Source organism: Sciurus carolinensis, chromosome 9 (genome assembly GCF_902686445.1).
Source record: "Sciurus carolinensis chromosome 9, mSciCar1.2, whole genome shotgun sequence".
Classification (NCBI taxonomy): Eukaryota; Metazoa; Chordata; class Mammalia; order Rodentia; family Sciuridae; genus Sciurus; species Sciurus carolinensis.
Window position 1 is genome coordinate 42,978,544 of NC_062221.1, and position 21,051 is coordinate 42,999,594.

The 21,051-nt window shown below is 38.1% G+C and overlaps 1 protein-coding gene across 2 annotated transcripts in view; it reads left to right on the forward strand.

Moving 5' to 3' along the window:
• Positions 1 to 21,051, forward strand: part of Fndc3b (fibronectin type III domain containing 3B) — a 338,390-nt gene that overhangs the window by 243,791 nt on the left and 73,548 nt on the right. For both annotated transcript variants that reach the window (XM_047563477.1, XM_047563478.1), the window contains exons 8-11: positions 380 to 531; positions 3,208 to 3,267; positions 11,647 to 11,785; positions 14,911 to 14,964. In XM_047563477.1, the coding sequence (XP_047419433.1) occupies positions 380 to 531; positions 3,208 to 3,267; positions 11,647 to 11,785; positions 14,911 to 14,964 (405 nt within the window). The remainder of the gene's footprint in view (positions 1 to 379; positions 532 to 3,207; positions 3,268 to 11,646; positions 11,786 to 14,910; positions 14,965 to 21,051) is intronic.

The window sequence follows — 21,051 nt, forward strand, 5'->3', positions numbered from 1 at the left end:
TGTGGTAGTGGCTCCTTCCACGTCATGCAGTGGCCCACATGTAAAGCATTGAAGTCTCCCATTCAGCTTTTACCTGGACAGAAATCCTTGGGTATGACTGATCATTTTGTTTTCTGGAAGATTCACTGCTTTTAGATAAAAGTCTTTGTTATAAGGACTGATGTTGCAGTGGCTGTGTTTTAGACCTCAAGAGTTCAATATGAGAATACCATATAGAATTTCTTTTGTAATTGTCTACCTTGGGTTAACTCTTAGCCAGTTTTATTTCACTACTTGTAATTATACTACTACTCTAATTATATAGTAATTTTCAGAGGAAACAGGAGTCTGCTCTAAAAGAAATGGATTTGAATGTTCTGTCCCATGTTTCTCTCCTCAGGTTTCCAATATTCAGGCAAGAGCTGTTGTGTTGTCCTGGGCTCCCCCTGTTGGACTTTCGTGTGGACCCCACGGTGGTCTTTCCTTCCCCTACAGTTATGAGGTTGCCTTATCAGACAAAGGACGAGATGGAAAATACAAGATAATTTACAGGTAGTGTAAATGTTTTTCTTTGCTGCTAAACTGTGACATTGGTTTTGTTATAGAAAACAAAGGAAAAATGTATAGGCTTTGCAAATTTTCCTTTAAATAGTTCATTTTAAAAATTAGTTATAATGTCAAGAATTAATTTTGTCTGAGTAATTATTCATCAGAACTGATATAGATCTACTTGGTATTGGTGAAATAAATCACTTGGTTATATTAGCTAACAGCATGGTATGTAGAAAAATTTCCTCGAATATCAGTTTCTGCGTTCATTAAACAATCCTATGATCATCTCTTAACTTCTTAAACCCAAGTCTTTTTCTAGTCCTGTTTTAAAAAGTTCTATAGCATCATTTACTTCCTCTCACTCACCATGGTAGTTTTCCAGCCTATACTTAAAATAGATTATTCCAAGGCTTTCTTAAATGGTCAGAGCATGAGCTCACAGAATAAGGACTTGGCCCCTTCTGTCTGTGAACTTCCATATAATTAACAGTTCAGATGATTTATAGCCATGTTCAAACGTGATAAAAATGTCAGGGTCAAGTCCTTTCCCCTTTGTACTTGCTTGGCGCAGCTCACATGTGTAGAGTAGGAAATCAGCAAGTCAGTTTTGTCTTAACTACTTGTTCGACCTCCCTGAGAGTGGCCCCAGAAGGCCTGCGCACTCAGGGGAATGTAATCACACAAACTCCACTTCTTTCTCTGCCAGAGGCGTTTGTTTTCTCTCTCATTTCCCTGCCACAGACTATACGTCTTCCCCTCCTGGTTCCTGTTTCATAACTTGCTGCCTCAGTGGGTCTTCTTAAGGGGACAGGACAAGGAGCCTCCTTGCTTCCTGTTCTGCTCTGTTGTTGCTTGCCTGGACTCCTGCAGTCCCCTGGGTCGCCCAGCATCCACTTTGCAGAAACATGTCAGTCTATATTACCACCCTGCAAAAAATACTCTGACTCCCACTGTACTTTGAGTACAATCCTGTCTCTGCACTCCGACTTACAACCAGAGTTTTCTATTTTGAAAAATCAGAACTAGAACTCCAGAGAATCATTTCCCCCACTTCACCAAGAAATGGATTTTTTTTTTTTTTTTTTTAGCCTGGGCTCATTATGTTATTCAGGCTAGTCTCAAATTCATGAGCTTACGTGATCCTCCTGCCTCAACCTCCCAAATAGTGAACTACAGGTAGGTACTGTCACACCTAGCTAGTTAGTTTGTACTAATGCAAGATGGATACTGGTGACAGGAGCTAGCATCTCAAGTGCCCTAAGGAGCAAGGCAGGTAACAAGAGTAAGAAAAAATTCTACTTTCTTAAGTTGAAATAACACAGATTCCCTTTTTTGTCTGATGGAAACACTTGCCATTCAACTTTAGTCATTGCCCAGATTTGCTGATTCTTGAGAGGTTTTTTTTTTTTTTTTTTTTTTTGCATGAGAGGCTGGAAATCTGAATTATTATGTTAACTTTTCCATTTTAAGCTAATATTTTAAATACTAAGATATTTAAAGGTATAATGTAAGTTAAAACAGCAGAGCTGCAGGCAAGCTGTGGATATAGCTTCCAATTTACAATTTACAAAAAACTTTTTTGGGAGAATTTCAAACAAAACATTGCACAAATAGTGAGATCAAGACATATGAAGTATAGTCTATCCAGATTGACCTGTTATTAACTTTTTACTGTTTTCTTTAACCATGCAAACTCTTCCTTCTTTCCCTTTTTCTTTACTATCTGTAATTTTTTTTCCTAAAAGTTATATGTATCAGTCTTTTACCACTAAATATTTCAGTGTATTTCCTCAGAATAAAAATACTTTTATAATCAGTGTCATTATCGGCTTCATAAATATTTTGATACAGTACATTCATCTAATCCATTGTCCATATTCTATTTTGGTCAGCTGTTCTGAGTAATGTCTGTTTTGAAAAATGTGATAGCATTTTTCTTCCTCTTCAGGACAGGATCCAGTCTAAGGTTGAACATTTCATTTATTTGTGTTGTCTTTTAGCCTTTTTAAATTTGGAACTCTTCCACTGGTCTGTCTTTGTCTTTTATAACACATTTTTGAAGAATACAAAATAAGTCATATCTGCACACTCCCCACACACATCTTTTGAAAAATTTTAATGGAACATTCCTGGTTTTGTATTGGCTATTTCCTTGTAATTTAAGCTGAGGTTCAGTTGCACCTTTTGATCAGATCAATGGTTTAATTTTATATCTGAGAGCTATTTAGTGGATGCATTCGTTTGTGAGGGATGCAGATTGTGATTTCATCAAGAGTCTGGACTTGAGGGAATCAAGGTTCCTGCCAGTGTAAGTCTGGGAACTGCCTTTGTTTGGCAGTTGGTTATTTACTTGTTTGTTTATTTGCTCACTTATTTGCTCTTGAGGATTACTTTTAAGAAGTAATAAGATGTTTTAGAATCTTATTAGTAAGTTAACTTTGTCACTTCCCAGATATAAGGTTGGGCATCATTAAAAGGAATCTGACTTTTAAGTCCAAAAAATGATAATAGTAATACCAAATAAAAAAGTTTATTTCTGGTTTTTGGTGGAATCATATATAATAATTCTAGTCTATACATAACTATGAGTCTACGCATAACTATGAGTCCCAAATCCAAAACCCGTTTTACTTTTGAAACTGGTATTATTAACTAATAAATGATTTTTCTTTGTAGTGGAGAAGAATTGGAATGTAACCTGAAAGATCTTAGACCAGCAACTGATTATCATGTGAGGTAAGTTAGGACATAAGAATTGAGTTGTCTTGGAAAGTCAGATTGCAGAAGTAAATCATATGCCTCCTTTTAAAAACTTTTGAAGAATGGCATTCGCCTAGCAAAGTTTTGGGCCTGTGGCTCACTGGCTATTCATTTCTGTTTGGCACTCTGAAGAACAGTGATTGGGAGGACTTGGATGTGCTTCTGGGGACAGAAAAGTAGGCGATGCTCTAAACAGACATCTTTAAATTTTTTTTAAAGTTATTTTTATTTTATAGGGTCTTAGATCTATTAGACTATGTTGTTTAATATATTGTATATTCTTTCTATATGATATATGTATTTTTTTTTTTTTTTTTTACTATGGCTATATAGTTGTTTATTATAGACCACACATACAAACTGTACATTCAGGCCTAATCACTCAAGCCCTTCTCATGTTGCAAGAACATTTTTTAACTTTAAAAGCCAATAGATTTTGAAGTAGTCAAGTAATGCAAACATCATATTATCTCTGACAAGAATTGACTCAGCTTGACAAAACAACCCAAATAATGTAATGTAGTCTGAATTCTTTACTCTGATTTCTCCAGAATTCATGCTGTGCCAACTCTGCTAGCTTATCTCAGGAAGAAACCCAGCCCAATCACAGACCTGTGTTTAGGAAATCATCATCTAAATTTTTAGAGAGGCCATCTAATTATTTAATGGTACATCCATTCATCAAATTGTAAATAAGGGGTTTTCTGAATGGGTCCCCTTAATTATCAGGAGGCTTGAGTTCTGGTTTGGTGCTACATACATTAGCTGTTTAAACTTCAAGTTACATAGTTCTGTGCCACAATTTTCTCATTAAGAAAGGTGAGAAGGGATAGTTGGGTGTGATAGCATATTTGACTAAAATGGCAGCCTCTGAAAGCTGAGGCAGGAGGATCATGAGTTCAAGACCCACCTCATCTACTTTGGAAGACCCTGTCTCAAAGTTAAAAAAAAAAAAAAAAAAAAAAAAAAAGGACTGGGGATATAACCTAGTGGTAAAGCACCTCTGATTCAGTCTCCAGTGGGAATGATATGGGCCAAATTGTATTCTTATAAATGTGTGCACATATAAATATATACAGTGAATTCCAACATTATGTATAAATATAATGCACCAATATAAAATATGAACAAAAAAAGGGTGAGAAAAACAAGGATATGCTGAATTATAATATCTTACTAGCTACAGAAGTGCTTTAAAACTTAAATTTAACACAGTGTGTGTATATATAAGAGCAAGTTGTTTTACATTGCCATAAAGTACACATCTGCTTAGCTGTTGTATTGTTTAGATGAGCTCTATTGCAACCATCTCTTCCTGTTTAAATCAGAATTTATGGATTTTAAGTCATTTAACTTCTGCCCAAACATATCGAACAAACAAAAAGATTTGTATAATTCGTGAATCTAAAATGATAGTATAAATGATTTAACTATTCTCCAAAATGGTTGATTGAACAACAAACCAGAAAATGTAACACCATCATAGGGAGTCGTGTGAATGATATACATTATTCATTGTTAACATATGTTTCCTTTTTTCTCCATGTTTTAGCAGTTTATTGTTATTGCTTTACTAAAAGCTTATTTTATTAATTTCCTGTTCATTCATGAGCATACAATATCCTTTTAAAAAATGTAAATGTCATGAAGAATCTACCCTTTATTCACCATCCTGTCTCTTATTTCCCTTCATTTCTTTTTGACCCCTCTTACAAAGAGTATATTTTGAGAACACTTGATCATTTATTTTTATTGCCATGTTCTATGAACATCCCCAACTTTTAGGCAGATAAAAAAAACAGTTAATAGTTTCCGAAAGAAATAGGAGTGTGAGGTTTTGCCATCTACAGCCTTTGAATCTAATCTAAACTCTCTACCTACACATTTGGGACTCTACATCTGTGACATGTGAAATGTATGTCACATCTCATAGACAACCCAAAGCACAACCACATATTGTTTGGTCTAGCTCTCTGCTTTCCATAGAAATAGAAAATTCTCTCTGCGTAGTGATGGTCTGTTTTAGTATATTTAGAAATTTTTTCTCTTCTAATAAAAACCGCCAGTCCAGATTTTCTTCTTTTTGCCCTGCCTCATCCACAGTCCATACAGATCATTCATTCACTTTCCATTTAAAGTTTCTCCCTTCTCAAACTAGAGAAGAATCTTAACGCTTCTAGCTCCTAGATCGAGCGTCCTCTGCCTTGAATTGTTCCAGTGAGGCAGTGTGATGCACGGTGGACGTACCTTGAGACTTGGGTTTAATGGCTTGTCCTGGCTGAGGGCATGTGCCATTGGAACTTCTTGGGCTTCGTTTTTATTTTTAATATGAGGAAAGATTATGTGAGAAAAATTGAACTATAGGTGCAAAACTATTGTAAACCTGTAGTATTGTTTAAATACTTTTTTGTTTTGGTTTTCCAAGGTAGTTGCAGTTTTTCTACTCTCAGAATTAAAAGGACTTTCTGATGCAAGTTCTTTGAATTTGTTTGCGGTTTTACCATATCACTCATATTTCTTATTGAGAAAAATATATCATACTTGTCACTGGGAAAAGAAGGAGCAAAATTTCCTTTTTTCATGATACAGTTAACATTTTCAAAGTCATGATCGTAGCAATATAAGTTTTTTATCAGAAAGAGTAGTCTCAAATATCTTTTAAAATTTAATAGTCATCTGTGGGACCTCAGAAGACTCTCTGGAAAAAAACAACAACAAAAAAAATAAATAAATAAATAAATAAATTTTCTTTTAAATTCTCAAAAAAAAAAAAAAAAAGAAGACTCTCTGGAAGTATCTTTCTTACCATATTTCCATAACAACAACTTCAAAAGAATTCAGTTACTGTACAGTTGCAAGATGAGCAGTTATATCCATGGCATTTTTATATGTATGTCTATTACCAACTTAGATAGTGTCACCTTGATGTAAGTCTATAAAGTCATTAAGGAAAATTGAAATATTTATTTTACAGCACAGAATAGGCTGCATTTTCCCTTCTTATTCCTAATATTGCACATTTTGTTTAAGACCCACAGAAGCCTCAGTTCAAAATATGTCTTCCTTCCTTTGTGCATTAGTCTTACCTAGGGCTTCCAGTCTCACATTTCTTTTTACTTTTGATTTTGCTGCTCTGATTCCATCCTGTTCCCACTGTCCAATATCTTCAAATAATGCTTTTGCTCATTTTTCATCCTGCCCCCCAACGTGTTCATTTTATGTGAGTTCATCAATTATGTATACAAACCTTTTAGTTTTGTTTACTTATTTATTTTTTAAGTAGCAGTCTCTTGGTCATCAAATCTGACAGTAAACTGCCTGGTGCTTGGCTTCAGTCCCCTGATAAGAGTGGCTCTTGACTTCTCACTGCCTTGGGGATTTACTGAGACCAGTGGCATCCTTCAGACTGCTACTGGTCTTGTGCCTGTGGCTGTTTGTATTGGCATCTGTCGTGCCGTTTGAGCTGAATTCCATATGTAAAATTATGCCCCATGACATTTCACATTAAAAAAATGTTTCTCACCACTTGCTGTAATTTTTGTGTGTCATCGATATGCATGTATTCAACTATAATTCTTTTTTTTATTTTCTTATAGTGTTTGAAGAAAATAATGCCCTTCTTTATCCATTAATTTGAAAAATTTGAGTCTTGAGTGTTGGCTTTGATTTTGATAAAAATAATCACCTTTTTGTTACTCAGTTCTTATACTGATTTCCTTTTGCAGTTTAATATTGACTATTTAAAAAAATAATTTATAGTTGTCAAAGAGTAGTGTTTTCATAAAGTATATTGTATAATGTATAAAGCCACCAATAACAAAAATCTTGTGTGGTGGGGGAATTTTATGTTGGAAAAGGCAGAAATGAGAAAAATGTAACATAATCTATGTTTTTAATATTACCTGTATTATATAGGTTTACATAAATATTTATACATATATATTCACCTCTATAAATATTTGCATATATACAAATTTATGTTACCTATGCATTTCCCAGAAAAGTATATTCTTCTTTTAATTGGTAACTTTATACTTAACAACAGAATTGAAATAACCATTTTATTATGGCAATCAGTAATTTATATTTTTAATAATAATGGGATAATCAGGAATTTGAGTAATGGAATGGATAACAATTTAATAACAAAACTTGAAGTAGTTTCCCAACCATCAATATCATCAATTTGTCAAAGAAGTTGCCCAGAGATGATAACATGTAATGTCATTTCCTAGAAAAGTTACATGACAAAACATTTCCAAAAATATGATTGCCAGCATAGTGCAGGGATGTGAAATAGGTATTATTGCCTGGAAATCATGGCTCCTAGTATGTTACAGATATGTGGGAGGAAACTGGAGGCATATTTCTGCAAGTCTTGGATTACCTGCTTCATTTAGACAGTATTTAAAAGGAAAGATGTGAAAACCCAACACAAGATTAGTTACATTGTATTGTTAGAAAAATGTTTTCTTTTCCTAGGGTAAATGAAAAAGAAACTCAACTATCTGTGGATTTCTTTGACCCAAGAAACTGACCCTTCTCTATGAATGTTCCTATCATAGGATGATATTTAGAGAAAACCTATCACCATCATGTGAAAAATAGACTGCAGCATTTAAAGTATGGCATCATTTCTAGAAACTTGACTTTTATGTAAAAGTTACTAGTAAGATTGTAGCAGGTTCCTATTACATTTGGTTTCTGTTTACTGAAGAATTTTAATTGACAGAGGTAATCATGATATACTTAGATTTTGTATCAAATTATACCATATGCAGCTCATTTATATTGCCATATAAAAACAGATCTTGTTTCTCTTGCTGATATACTTTTATATATGAAAAGCATTGAACCCTAATTTAAATGAACTGTGTATGTGCATGTGTGTTGAATGACAGGTACATAAAAGTTCGTTAACTTTTTTTTTTCTTCTGAAGATTGAACCCAGGGCCTCCTTCCTGTTAAACATGTACTTCCCCACTGAGCTACACCCGCAGCAAACTAAAACATTCTTCAGAGTTAAAGACAAGGAGAATAGCTTGGTGCAGCTCATATAACTATTGCAGCATATTACAGTTGCCATCATGTTCTTTTCTTTTATTCCCACTATTGCCTCCCAGCCTTGCCATCAGTTGCCTCTGTTAACTCATAATTCTCTAATCTAGATGTGTGAATTTCTGACTCCCAAGAATCCTGTTAAAACAGAAGCAAAGAACTTGACTAAGTCCAGATTCCCCTCTCCTCAGACAACTAACTGTGGTCTAATGGTACCTTGTAGGCTGTTTTCTGTTTTCTAATACAGATGGATTTTTGGTGCCACCTATTTTTGTGAATATCCAGGACCTGGTCTGCTTGTTTATAGTTCTGCATTTATAGGGAAATGCTAGTGTTTGCAAACTGAGATACCTGCTGGATGGAGAAAGGGAACCTAAATGGGTGGGGTAAAAGTCAGCCAAAATGCCGTCCTAGTGAGAGGAGACCAAGGGAGTGCACGGTACTCTAGTGAATGCATAGCATCTGCCCCATCTACAGAGGGAGCTGCAGGCAGCCTTGTCTTGTTAACTACAGTGCAGGAAGGAGAGTTAAGTATTATAATTTCCAGTTTTATGAGAAGCTAGAGATTCACTTATTTTTTGTGAGATCTTGAAATATTTTTCAGTGTGGGCTTAATTTTTATTTTAACATTTTTTATTTCAGATATAGTCAAGAGTAGAAAGTAGTTTAATGAACTTCCATGTACCCATCACTCGATTTCTACTGCTCAGTGTCCTCACCTACTTTCCCTCCACCCATGATTTTGAAGAGAGTGTGGATATTATATTATTTCACCTATAAATCACATGATTGTCATCACATGCCCACCCAAAACAAACAAGGAATAATTATTCCTTAATGCCCTCAAAATTTAGAGACTGTTCTTTCCTTAATTGTCCTAAAAATGAAGGTTTTATTTTTTTACTTTGTTATAATGAGAATTCAAATATGATCTGAGTATGCTGTTTGATTTAAGTTTCTTTTGACTCCATAGGTTTTCTTCTTCCCCACCACCTCCCCTTCAACTTATTTGTTGGAGATTGTGTATGTCCTGTAGAGTTTTCCAGACATGTCAGTTTGGCTGTTGGCATCCTTATTGTATTGCTTAATATGTTCCCCTGTCCTCTGTATTTCCTGGAAAGTGGTAAGGAGGCTTAATCAGGTCCAGATTGAAGGGTTTTTTTTGGCGACAATTTAAAGGTAGGGTGATGGTCTTTTATTAGGAATGCACAGTCTCTAGTTGTCTCTGTGATGATTATTCCCTACATACTAAAATTCATAGGTGGTACTAATTATTTAAAGATACTGTCTTCCCACCACAACCACTAACACGCATATCTTGGCTAAATGCAAACTGTGAGCTACCATTTAGAGAATCCTGTTATATTAACTTCAGTCTGCAGCCTATTACTGGAACTTTCTGTGATTCATATTAAATAATTGACTCCCAGTGAGCCCATCTTAACACATGGAAATGATCTTGTCAGACCTACCATTTAACTTTATATCATCATATGTCTAGTTTCATTGTGTGCGAAAAGAATCGTTTTCCCCCTTCTCGAGTTACACGGAGGGCACCCTAACAATAAATGTTGTTTGTTTGCATCAAATATTATGGTGTCTTCCCATAAAGCAAAAAGGTAGAATGTAAAATAAACATGTATTTTACCTTTTAGGGTAGAAAGTAGACATTTCTTTTAGTACTTTTCATTTGGCTGGGGTGGGCACTGGAGTTTGAACCTGGGGATGCTTAACCACTGAGCCACATCCTCAACCCTTTATATTTTTTATTTAGAGAAAGCCAGTTCAGCCTCTGGCTAAACTGCCGAGGCTGGGCTTAAACTTGGAATCCTTCTACGTTAGTCTCCCAAGTTGCTGGGATTACAGTGGTTGCCACTATGCCCGGCTCTATTAGTACTTTTGATTTACATGACCTGTATGGATTTTTTGTAACAGATGTGGAGGAGCAATGACTTTGAAATCCATATATAATTGGGACTTATTTTCCCTAATGTTGTTATCTTAGCTGACATTTGTGCTCATTGAATAGACTGAGGGGAAGTAGACTGGGGGTGTGTAGAAAAACGTGATTGCTGGGCGAACAAGGAGTGCTGGCAGTACTGTAGAGTGGTTAGATGTAGCCTTAGGGCGGTTACTTTGTGTCGACAGTGGGGTAATGAGAGTTTCCTATAAGAGGGTAGTTATAAGAACTAGGGCCTTGCAGGGCGTGGAGGTGCATGCCTGTAATCCCAGCAATTTGGAGGCCAAAGGCAGAAGGATTGCAAGTTTGAAGACAGCCTAGGCAACTTAGCACCAAAAAAAAAAAAGGAGAGAGAGAGAGAAGTGGGGGGAAGAAAAGAAAAAAAGAAAAGAATACGGACTTGATAATTTATTTCCCAACTCTGAATAGCTTAATCTTTGCCATCTTTTTAGGTAGAAAAGCCTTATTTGTTATCATTTTAAAGGATATGTTTTCAATTATTAAAAATAATTCCCAATAATAAAAATCGGAAAACTAGGGAAGAAGATGATAAAAATCCACATGGTGCTATATGCAATTTGAAAAGAGTAAGGTATTATAATAGCACACTGAATACTTTCCCTTCACAGCTTCTCTGGCAAAGTCAGGCACACATGGTGAGTCTTGAGCCAAGTGTTTTAAGTGCAAACTGAACATCTTCCATCTCGGAACAATGTGCAAAAGTGAAATGCTCACATGGATAAACTGTACCTGAGCACTGTTTTTGTTTTTTTGTTTTTTTTTTAAATCACTAGATGTTGTATTTCTATGTGTGAAGCATCCATATTTTTATCCCAATACTCAGTGTTCTAAATAGTTCAGAGACTTTCTACCCTGTTGGCTCCATTGTACTCTCTCCAGCCTGAGGACTGTGATCACTGCATCTTTTCCCCTTTCGCCCAACCTGTAGCTGTGCTTTTTCCTTGACAAAGTCAGCCAGAGTGCAGCTTTTGGTTTTAAGAATGTATATTTGGAGACTATTCTGGGAATTAAAGTTGTTTTCTCACATAGAGTATTCTTTTCCAGTCTGTACACCCTGCCTATCTTAAAATAGAGCTGAATGGAGTGGGGCTGAATGGAACACACTGAAACAAATACCCTGTTTGGAAAATTGTCCTCTATGATTGTTGACCATACCTACTTGGGGACAAGGCCAGCAGATAAGAATTAAGAGTCACAGTGCTTCCTGTGTAGGCAATTCTCTTCACATATGGAAAACCCTGGGGCAGAGGAGAGATAAGAACCTGGTCTCCTGTGCTGCGCCACTGCATTGACTGTGTCTGTCTGTTTTGTTTCAGGGTATATGCCATGTACAATTCTGTAAAGGGGTCCTGCTCCGAGCCAGTTAGCTTCACCACCCACAGTTGTGCACCTGAATGTCCTTTCCCTCCTAAGCTGGCACACAGAAGCAAAAGTTCACTAACCTTGCAGTGGAAGGTGGGTAGCTCAAGTTGTCAAGAATACTCACAAGTTAATATTACATCTTCTGTGGCCATTTGAAGTTTTTATTTGACAAAATTTTCATTTTGTGATAATGCTTGGTTTTCTGCATAATAGCTATGTAAAACTAATTATTGAGATAACAGAAGTTACTTACCATTTCTATAAATTGGTCAAATGAGTGGGAGGAGGGACCTGCAAAGTCCTGCTTTAGCTCTTCTTGTAGGGGAATTTGATAAATCTCCTAGGATCGTAAACAGTACTTGGTAAGTGATATAAATATTTAAAATACTTAAATTTCATCACTTTGTAATAGTTTAGTTCATTTCAACAAACATTCAAGAGCTGTAGCATAAAGTTTTTGGACAGAAAGATTTAGAGATAAAGTAGGCTTATGGTTCATTTGGCTTTTTCCAGGGCAAGTGCTGAAATGTTTAATATTTAAATTTACTCAGAATGTGTACTGTTCTAAACTATATGAAGACTTCATTAATTTTCAGTAATTAGGCCTTAGATCAGTCAGGATTACTAATTATTTTTGAAAGGATGAATTGCAAAGTAGTTTTTATAAAACGCAATGTACCAACTAAAAATTAACTGTTGCCAAAGAAGGAGACCTGTTGTACCTTCTTTAAAGTGTGTCCTTAACATGTTAATCATAGTTGTGTGTTTACAAAAAAATAGTACATTGTTGTCACTCTGTCATTATTTCTGTATATCAATATTTTCAAATAATAGTAAAATATAATTTAAATTGTAAAATAGTAGGAATAATGAAGTTTGGTGGTTTGGGGGAGAATATTAATATGTGAAAGAGAGGAGGTGTCTGGGGAGCTCACCAGAGAGCAGTGGGCAGCAATGGAACCTGGGCTCCCATCGTTCTCTGAGGGCAGCTAAATTCTCATGCCCACCGCCAAGAGCAAGTGTGTTATTTGGATGTAGGCAAAGTTTGAACCGGCTTAGCATCTGAACTATTTTATTTTCCTTCCTGGCTTCCAGGGATAATCCAGGTCAGTGATTTCCCACCTTTTCAGAGTTTTTAATACCCAATTGGTCATCATTGCTTAATTCCTTGGAGAATATACATCCATTTAAAACTAATGCTATATTTATGCTTATGTAAATATATCTGTTCTTAAAAGAATTAAAATCTATTTAAAACATATATATGCTTAAGATTGCCTGAGGGAACCCGGAGTCTTATAAACCTAAAGTTGGGAATCACTGATACCTTCTCCGCTTAATACCTGGATGAAATTCAGGTCTCAGGCAGACCAGCAATGTTAAGAAAGAGTTTCGCTGTGAATCAGAAATATATTCTTGTTTCATTCAGTCATGTTCAGACATGAAAATCCTGGATTCAGTTCAATTTTTATTTGAATGTCCTTAGTGCAGATTTCCGGATCATAGTGCTCAAGGACGGGAATGTTCTCAGGCTGTGACCTGTCCTTGAATCCACAGAGAGCGCCTGAGATCTCTTGCTGATCAGCACCAGTCACTTTCCACACAGGAGACAAGGCAAAACAGAAGCCCAGGCAGTTTGCCTCCTAGGAATGAAGGGCCCCGTGGTGGGGCAGCATACCTTAGAAGAAACCTAAAGAACACTTTTCAGAGGAATTTGCAGATTATCATTAAGTGCAGTTCCTTTTTTAGAAATGGATTCTCATCTAAAACTTCGTCAGTTATTTAGAGTGTTAAATGCCTCCCTGTCTGCTCTGCAACTGCAGCCTACAAAAGCTTCAAATTACAGTGTAGGATTCACAGTACACACCTGAGATCTGAGTTTGGAGACTCCGAGATTGTGTGACTCAGAAAGAAGGTGAGGGAGGGAGGAAGGAAAGAACAAAAAGAAGTTTCTTTTTTAATTTAGCATTTATTGATCCCTGATAATGTTTTATTATTAACAATAGTAGAGTATCAGCTACTGTTGAAGTGTGTTCTATAAAACTGAGTAGTTTAATAGGCAATTTACATAAAAAGTCTCCCAACTATTTATCACACTTATCCATTCCTGGAACAAGAAATTAGACATTGATATTAAACAGCGAGCACCAGACCACACGTGAGAAAAGACAGCAGAGCTGGGATTCAGATGCAGCTGTGGGAGCCCAGGCTTCCTTTTGTAAGGGGTGAGGTACTGTGTAGTTCACTGGGCTTCCATTCTTCTTCCTGAACAAGTACCAAACCCAGACAAGGTTTTGGAACAGGAGACTTGCTCCTACTTTTCACCTCTTGAGCTACTCTGGGTGCTTTGGGAACCCCCTCTGGCACCTCTTCTAGCAGTCTAATTCTGCAAAGCACTCTTCTCCTAAGTTCCCCTCCATTATTCAGAACCTGTTTTTTCAGTGAGGTAGATCTCAGCTTGCTTGTAAGAGGAAAGCAAATGACGAAACTTCTTTTGCTAACGTGTGAAGGGCTAATAGTCTCTGGTAATTTATCCAGAGGATCTTGTTTTTTCCTTGGTCTTCAAAAAAAGGGGAGGGGGAGGCTTAATGCCATAGATGACTTTCTAGTATTAAGTACTTTGGAAAAAAAAAAATAAGATAAAAACCAAAACTGTATGGGGGAATTTATAAAAAATATAGACCCTTTTAGACCCTTTAGTGCCCCCAGATCCTCAGCAATGCCTATTTCCCAGCGATGTTTTTTCCCCCTCTACGTTTAGACATAAAGTACCTCTTAAAAGTTTTTTCTCCAGAGCAGGGTGCTGTGAGGCATCAAGGTCAAGGTGGTGCGAGAAGCCAGATTTGTTCTTTGCGGAAATGATTTTGTTGAATTGTATCGAAATTGATGTAATGCCAGTGACTTGGGAGGCTGGGGCAGGAGGACAGAAAGTTCAAGGCTAACCTCAACATTTAGTGCTACTCTGACTTAAAAAATAAAGAGGTCTGAGGATGTAGCTCAGTGCTAAAATGACCCTAGGTTCAATCCCCAGACAAAAAAGTAAAAATAAATAAATAAAATAACATTAATGTGTGATTATGTCTGACCTAAGAAATGCAGTTCTATGTCTGAGGGGAGCGCACAGAGCTATAATAGACATTGTATTTAAACCACCTCAGTAGCTCATAACTGTTGTCTGTGAACAGCTTTCTCCAATCTCATTTTATTATTTTTTTTAGGCACCAATTGACAATGGTTCAAAAATCACCAACTACCTTCTGGAATGGGATGAGGTAAGCATATTTTCATATTTATCCGTCTAAAATAAGATTGCAGAACAAATACCATCTTATTCTTTTATAAGACATGCTAAACACAGGGGAAAAAAGGAATGTAAATGGAGAACAATTTAAATCAGTAGTTACGGATTATTGAAAAGGAAGAATTATTATAGTAGCATAATAAATTGTACATTACAACATATTTACCTGACTTTTTACAAGCAATGCCACCGAAAGACAAATCTTATCTACTTTGAATGCCTTTTTCAGCCACTAATTTGTACTAGAAGTGAGACTGCTTTGTCATCTTGATGTCCCAGATGGTTTTGATGACACTATGGTTGGGAAACATGATTTGTTCTTCCTTTCTGGAATGGTGTGGCCCTTCTGAGTGTCCCTGTGGAAGAGTGGAACAGCACGTGGAGCTCTCACTGCCCTGTGGGTCGGACCTTCCCATCACAGGCACCTCTGTCCATCAGCAGAGGCCCTGGGATACTGTCCATGATGGAGTTTCTGTTCTCAAAGCCTCTCTGTGCTAACTGGGGTGCCAGCGCACTTGTCCCTCCTGATGACGCGCAACAGAATCTCAGGCAGGAAACATTTGGTGCGGAAACCTTTTGTTTATAAATCATAACTGAGCTTTTTGTTCCTGTAGATCTTAAGTTCATCCATTCATGTGTCTTTGTTTTAGTCTATCTTTCTGTGGTTGAGTAAATAGGATTTTAAGCATAGAACGTGTGGAATTTGGGGAGAAATGCATGTTAACAAGTCTTTGTGACTTAAATTGGCATGGGGGAATTAAAAGATTTAGAATATAAGTGTAATCAAAAAGTGACTTGTTGAGGATAGAAAAAATTTTTAATCAAGTGTAAAATGAAAACTTGGTAATTCTTCTGGTGAAATTTTGTTGTGTTGGAGAAGCCCTGTATTGCTTTCTGCTGAAGGCTATTTTCCCATTGGTTTGTGTCCGAAGAGCTTTAATTTCAAGCTCCCAAAGACAGTGTCATTAGGATCCTTACAAATCACTCCTTTGTACAGATAGGTGAAATTTCAGTCTTAACTGGTACATTTTACAGAATAGGTAAATTTCATTTTAAAGTGGTTTGATTGGAAAATGAAACCACCTCCATAGCCCTTATAAATTTTTACAGAAAGTAAAGGACATTGGAAAGGAACATGTCTGACCTGTAAGCTCATGGTAGCATCCTCCTGTCTCCTCTCACACCAGGACAAGTTGAATCTAATGATAAAGGCACATTGATGTGCTGTTTTATTGAATTGACTTGAATTTTCCCCCTCAGGTCTTGAGGTTTTATATCAAGATAAAGTTTACCAGTAAAGAGAAGGCTTTCTTGTTTATTGTTGTTTTTCATTTTAGATCTTTGAGACCTGAGAGAGGTGAGAGCAAGAGAGAATGAAAGTATGTGTGCTGCTTCTCTGCCTAGGACCCTGACCTTTCAAGTTAAGATCAGAGAGGTTGACTACTGGAATGGGCAACCTCTAAAGAAAACTGAGCTGCAGGAAACGGCCATGGACACCCAGTTGCTAGCCCCTTCCCTTAGAATTTAAACTGAAGGTGCCCTGGCATGATGCTGAGTAGAAACATGCTACAGCCTCCTGTGGTCCTTGGGCCTCCTGTAGAAGTCCTGGTGACCCTCTCTTCTCAGCAGGGACCCTGAGGACTATGATCACAAAAAGTTAAATGGCCAGTTTGGGACTTTTTGCCTTTCCTCTACTTGGTCTTCTTCCATCTTCTCCTCTCTTCTGTCTTAATTCTCTGCCATCTGTTTTTATTATCTCTCCTACCTTCAGATTCCTGCTGATTTTGATTCTGCTGAGTCCTATTGGAGATGCCAGTCAAACTCTCACCTATCACAGGCCTTTTGTCAAGATAGGAATCCTTTTGTCCTTTTCCGAGGCTTAATATTCATCTGCTAGCAAACCTGCCAGAATTCAGACTCGGTAAAGCTCTCCTTGGCTGCTAGGTGGCGTGAGCTCCCTGGCAGCAGCGGTACTTGAAAGGACACATTGTACACTAAGCAGCTTCAGCTCTTGGTTCTCAGTTTGTGCATCTGCAAAGTAAAAGGATAGATTAGCCCATTAGTTCATGTGCCTTGACACTATTTAAATATCTCAAAGCAGAGTATTTACCATTAACCTTTCAGACAGGAGATTGTTTTGGAATCTTTTTCACCACTGTTTGACCTACTCATTTATTAATTATGTCAGCAGTTATACTTCAGTGCCTAGATGTTGTACACTGTCTTATGAGGGATATATGACATAAGAAAGATAATGTCTTTACCTCGATAGCTGAAAAAAACTAATGTAAGCTTATCTTTTGGTACTTTCAAACAGATGCAAATCAAACAAACAGCCACATGCCGCTCAAATTTTTCTGTTTAATAGCTTCTTTGCTTTATTAACATACTTTTTTTCTGGTCTTTCTAAGAAGATTTTAAAAGGGTTCCATTGGATTTCCTGGTAATGAGAATCTATGTACCAATAGCCAATTCATTCCTGCCCATCCTATCATTTGGAAATGAAGTTTCTGACAAAACAGTCTGGCACACTGTGTTTATAAATTTGGAATTTAGTCAGGAATTAGTAGCCCTCTTGGGGGCTGCTCACTTGAGTTGACCTTCAAGTTGGTCCCATATTCCTATGTTACCCAGGCTTGACTTCAAGGAAGAAAAGGAAATGTTCCAACAAAGAACATCATCTGTCCTACAGGGAGTGTGAAGGACCCTGGCCCTGGCTGCCCTCTGCAGCTTTCTGCTGGTAGTTTACGGAGCCAGGTGCACATGGTTCCTGTGGCTGTTTCCACACCCTTCCCTAGTGTAACACAGTGGGGCAGAAAAGTAGGAAGGAGATATTTTGCTGGAATCATCCCAACTCTCCCAAGAACCAGACCTCTGCACCCCTCTGAAAGGACATTCTGCCCCAACCACACACCCATGGCCTACTTTTTATCCAGGGAACTGCAGAAACAAACTTAGAGTGTAGTAAGATTGTGGGCTACAGGGAATTGCAGATCCCTGCCTGAGAGGGAGACAGGTGAGTCTCCAGGTTGTGCTCAAGAGGAGAACCTAGTCCTCACTTTTTCTTTTGCTCCATTTGTAATCACCAATCCAAAAAGGTGATTAGTGTAAAATTTTGAAATACTTAGCAGCTTTTATCTCTGCTGAGGTCGAAAATGCTGTGCTGAGTTGCTCTCCTTGGGAAGATCCTCCTTAGTTAATAGCTAACCACATGCTGGTCTCTTGAACTCTAGGGCCCATGGGAGAGCTAGTGGGAAACAGAAAACAGAAACATGGCATAATGCAGGGGGAAGCTGACACATCATCTGTCACCCAGGTTCACTGTCATTAATTTCACATCACTGTTTCGTAGAATTCACTTGAAAGCTACTCATGATAGTTCTATTTAAAAAAAAGAAGAAGAGTAACTACCTGTTTTTCCCCATTAATAACTAGCTACATAATCCCTTAAATTTTAAACCAGTGTGGAATAACTGACTATGAAATGATAATGAGCAACTAAAAACATTCAGGTGCCCTTTGCTTTTCCATCTGTGGTATCGATTTTGATTTTCACCTGCCACAGATCAGTTTTCATTACTCAAAAAGGTATGGCCTTTCCTAGCAAAATGTCCATGTTGTTGTGACTGGTGAGTTCTCATACAAGTTCAGAGCCACAGGGTCTGAGAACCAGCCCTGCATTTCTGCCAATCCCTAACCACTTACCGTCCCTGGGGACACTCCCTGTCTCGAGCAGGAAGGCAGAAGCCCATTTTCCAGGCAGTTTTTCACTTGACTATTGGTTGAGTCATCATCACATTTTAATTTCTTTGTGATTACAGTGTGCTCTCTCTCTCTCACACACACACACACACACACACACACACTCTCACTCACACGCCATTTGCCTTAATCCACACGTAATGGTCATTCCGGCAGATGGCAAATTTCCTTTTGCTAGATTTAAGTATAAACATCTAGTGCTGGCTTTAATAAAAATCCTCTTGGAGTAAAGCGTATTTTTTTATTGAACAGCAAAGCAGTGCTTACATGATAGAGTTCTCAAGGTGGAGATTCCTTCCCACAAGAGGTGGGTGGGAGGAGGAAAATGAAGGTAGTGCCATGGCTGCCCCCTGTGACTGCCTGTCCTCTCCTTGGGTACTCTTTCCAGCTAAACTAATCCCTGGATCGCTTTCCTGCTTGATGACATATCAATATCCAGCAGAGGTGGGAGGTTTTCTCTAGAAGCCGTCCAGGAAGGATCTTGAGCTAGAGAGGCTCTCGGGTAGGGAGGGGCTTTTAGGAAAAGGAATTGGGAACCTTTTGATAGACCCTCTCATAAAAGCCTTCCCAGTTTGCTTTAAGGTTCCTAAATAGATGGTGATCAGGACTTTTCTTTGAAAACTTTAGAAAAGGAGTGCATTTCATGGGCAGATAAGAACTTTCTTTTCCATTTTAGAAAAAATGAGTTCTGAAAAGGAGGCATTTATGGAAACCTGGTTTGTAAGTTACACTCTTAGATAGTGCTGCGTCTTGTGCCATGTGGAATGCTAACTGGCACTGTTACAGCTGGTCACTCAGAGCAAACACAGTCCTCCTGAAACTTGCTATGAGTATGTGGTGTGGCTTCTCCAGTGATACAGTGTTCACCTAGAGAGGCCTGGATTAATGGTCTGTATAGTTTCTAACTGTTCATGAAGAAATTTGACACATAAACCTCAGTCTATCCACTAGAAAAGTAATGTCTGTTATCTCACAAGTATGTTAAAATTGAATGAGATAATGAGGGCAGTAGCAGGTTCAGTGTCATGATTATTCCATGTTGATGAATCTGCCTAACCAGGTGGTAAAATCTGAGGTAGGAAAAGTCAATGATTGGAAGGGTTGTGTGAAGGAAGATGACATTCTTACTTAAGAATTTAAACAGGAGTCCTGTTGGTTTGAACTAAACAAAAATTGATTTCAGTGCCGTATAGAGCTATAAATAGGCTATTAGCTTAGTTTCTGGCCATGACATGTAGGGGATATATGGAGGAACCAGAAAAGTAGCTCTGTGGGAATGTGACTAGTGGAGTTCCCAAGAATCTTCCTCACATGTGACTCAACTAGCTCCAAAAGTAAGTACAGATCTTGCTTCCTGGTGACTAAGGAGCCAACACAGCTGTAAAACCCAGAGACTAAGGATGAACTAAATGCCACAGAAGTCAAGGGAAGCATACTGTGAAGTCCAGAGAACAGAGGAGGCCAGTAGCTTAGAACCCAGAAGCCCCTGGGAAGCGTTCGGAGGCGAGGTCAGGCCGTGACCAGCAGTTCTGATGCAGAAACCTCCTGGAGTGGGTGGCCAGCTCCGCACCACAGCTTCTTGAACATCTGGTTCAGAAGGAGCCAGCCTAGCAAAGGATTGACCTGGCCCCACTGGAGGAATTTGGTAACCTGTTTATCATTCTCCTGTGCAGCTTGGGTGGTGTCTCATTGTGTTGATAATCTCTCAGAGTGCTTCTTATCAAGAGTCTTCGCACGTGGGTTTTTCTGGTTAGATGACAGCCATATTAGGAATGAAGGAAGAAGAGCATCACAAACAGAATGGCTTACTGAGTTCCTGGGAATGGATGAGGAGAGCTACCTTGAGAACATGGTTGATTGTCTCACTTGGATTGAAATGGTGTATTGGTTCAGTGAAGAGAATAGATGACTGTCTCCAACTTGATGCCAGTGCCTGACAAGAATGTAGCAGGAAGGTACCACTTGCCCAGGGACCCTGTAATCTCTAGTGACTGCCCTCACGGGGACTGGAAAGCAGGGTCAAAGCATCCTTTGGCACTCTGTTCATTATTGGCCAGCTTTCACACTGTGGCTTAAGCTGCAGCTGGCACCCAGCAGAGTGAGTGTCCACATCAGCAACCTTCACTGCCATGTCCATTGGTTTCAGAGAGTCAGAGAAATTGTTACTCCCTACTAGACCTGCAGCTAAGCCAGGATGGAGCTGTAGGTGTGGACCGCAGACTTTGTGGGAGCTTCTGAGGCTAAATCACAAGTACTCATCACAAGTCCCTGGCACCTGCTTTATCAATTTGTGTTT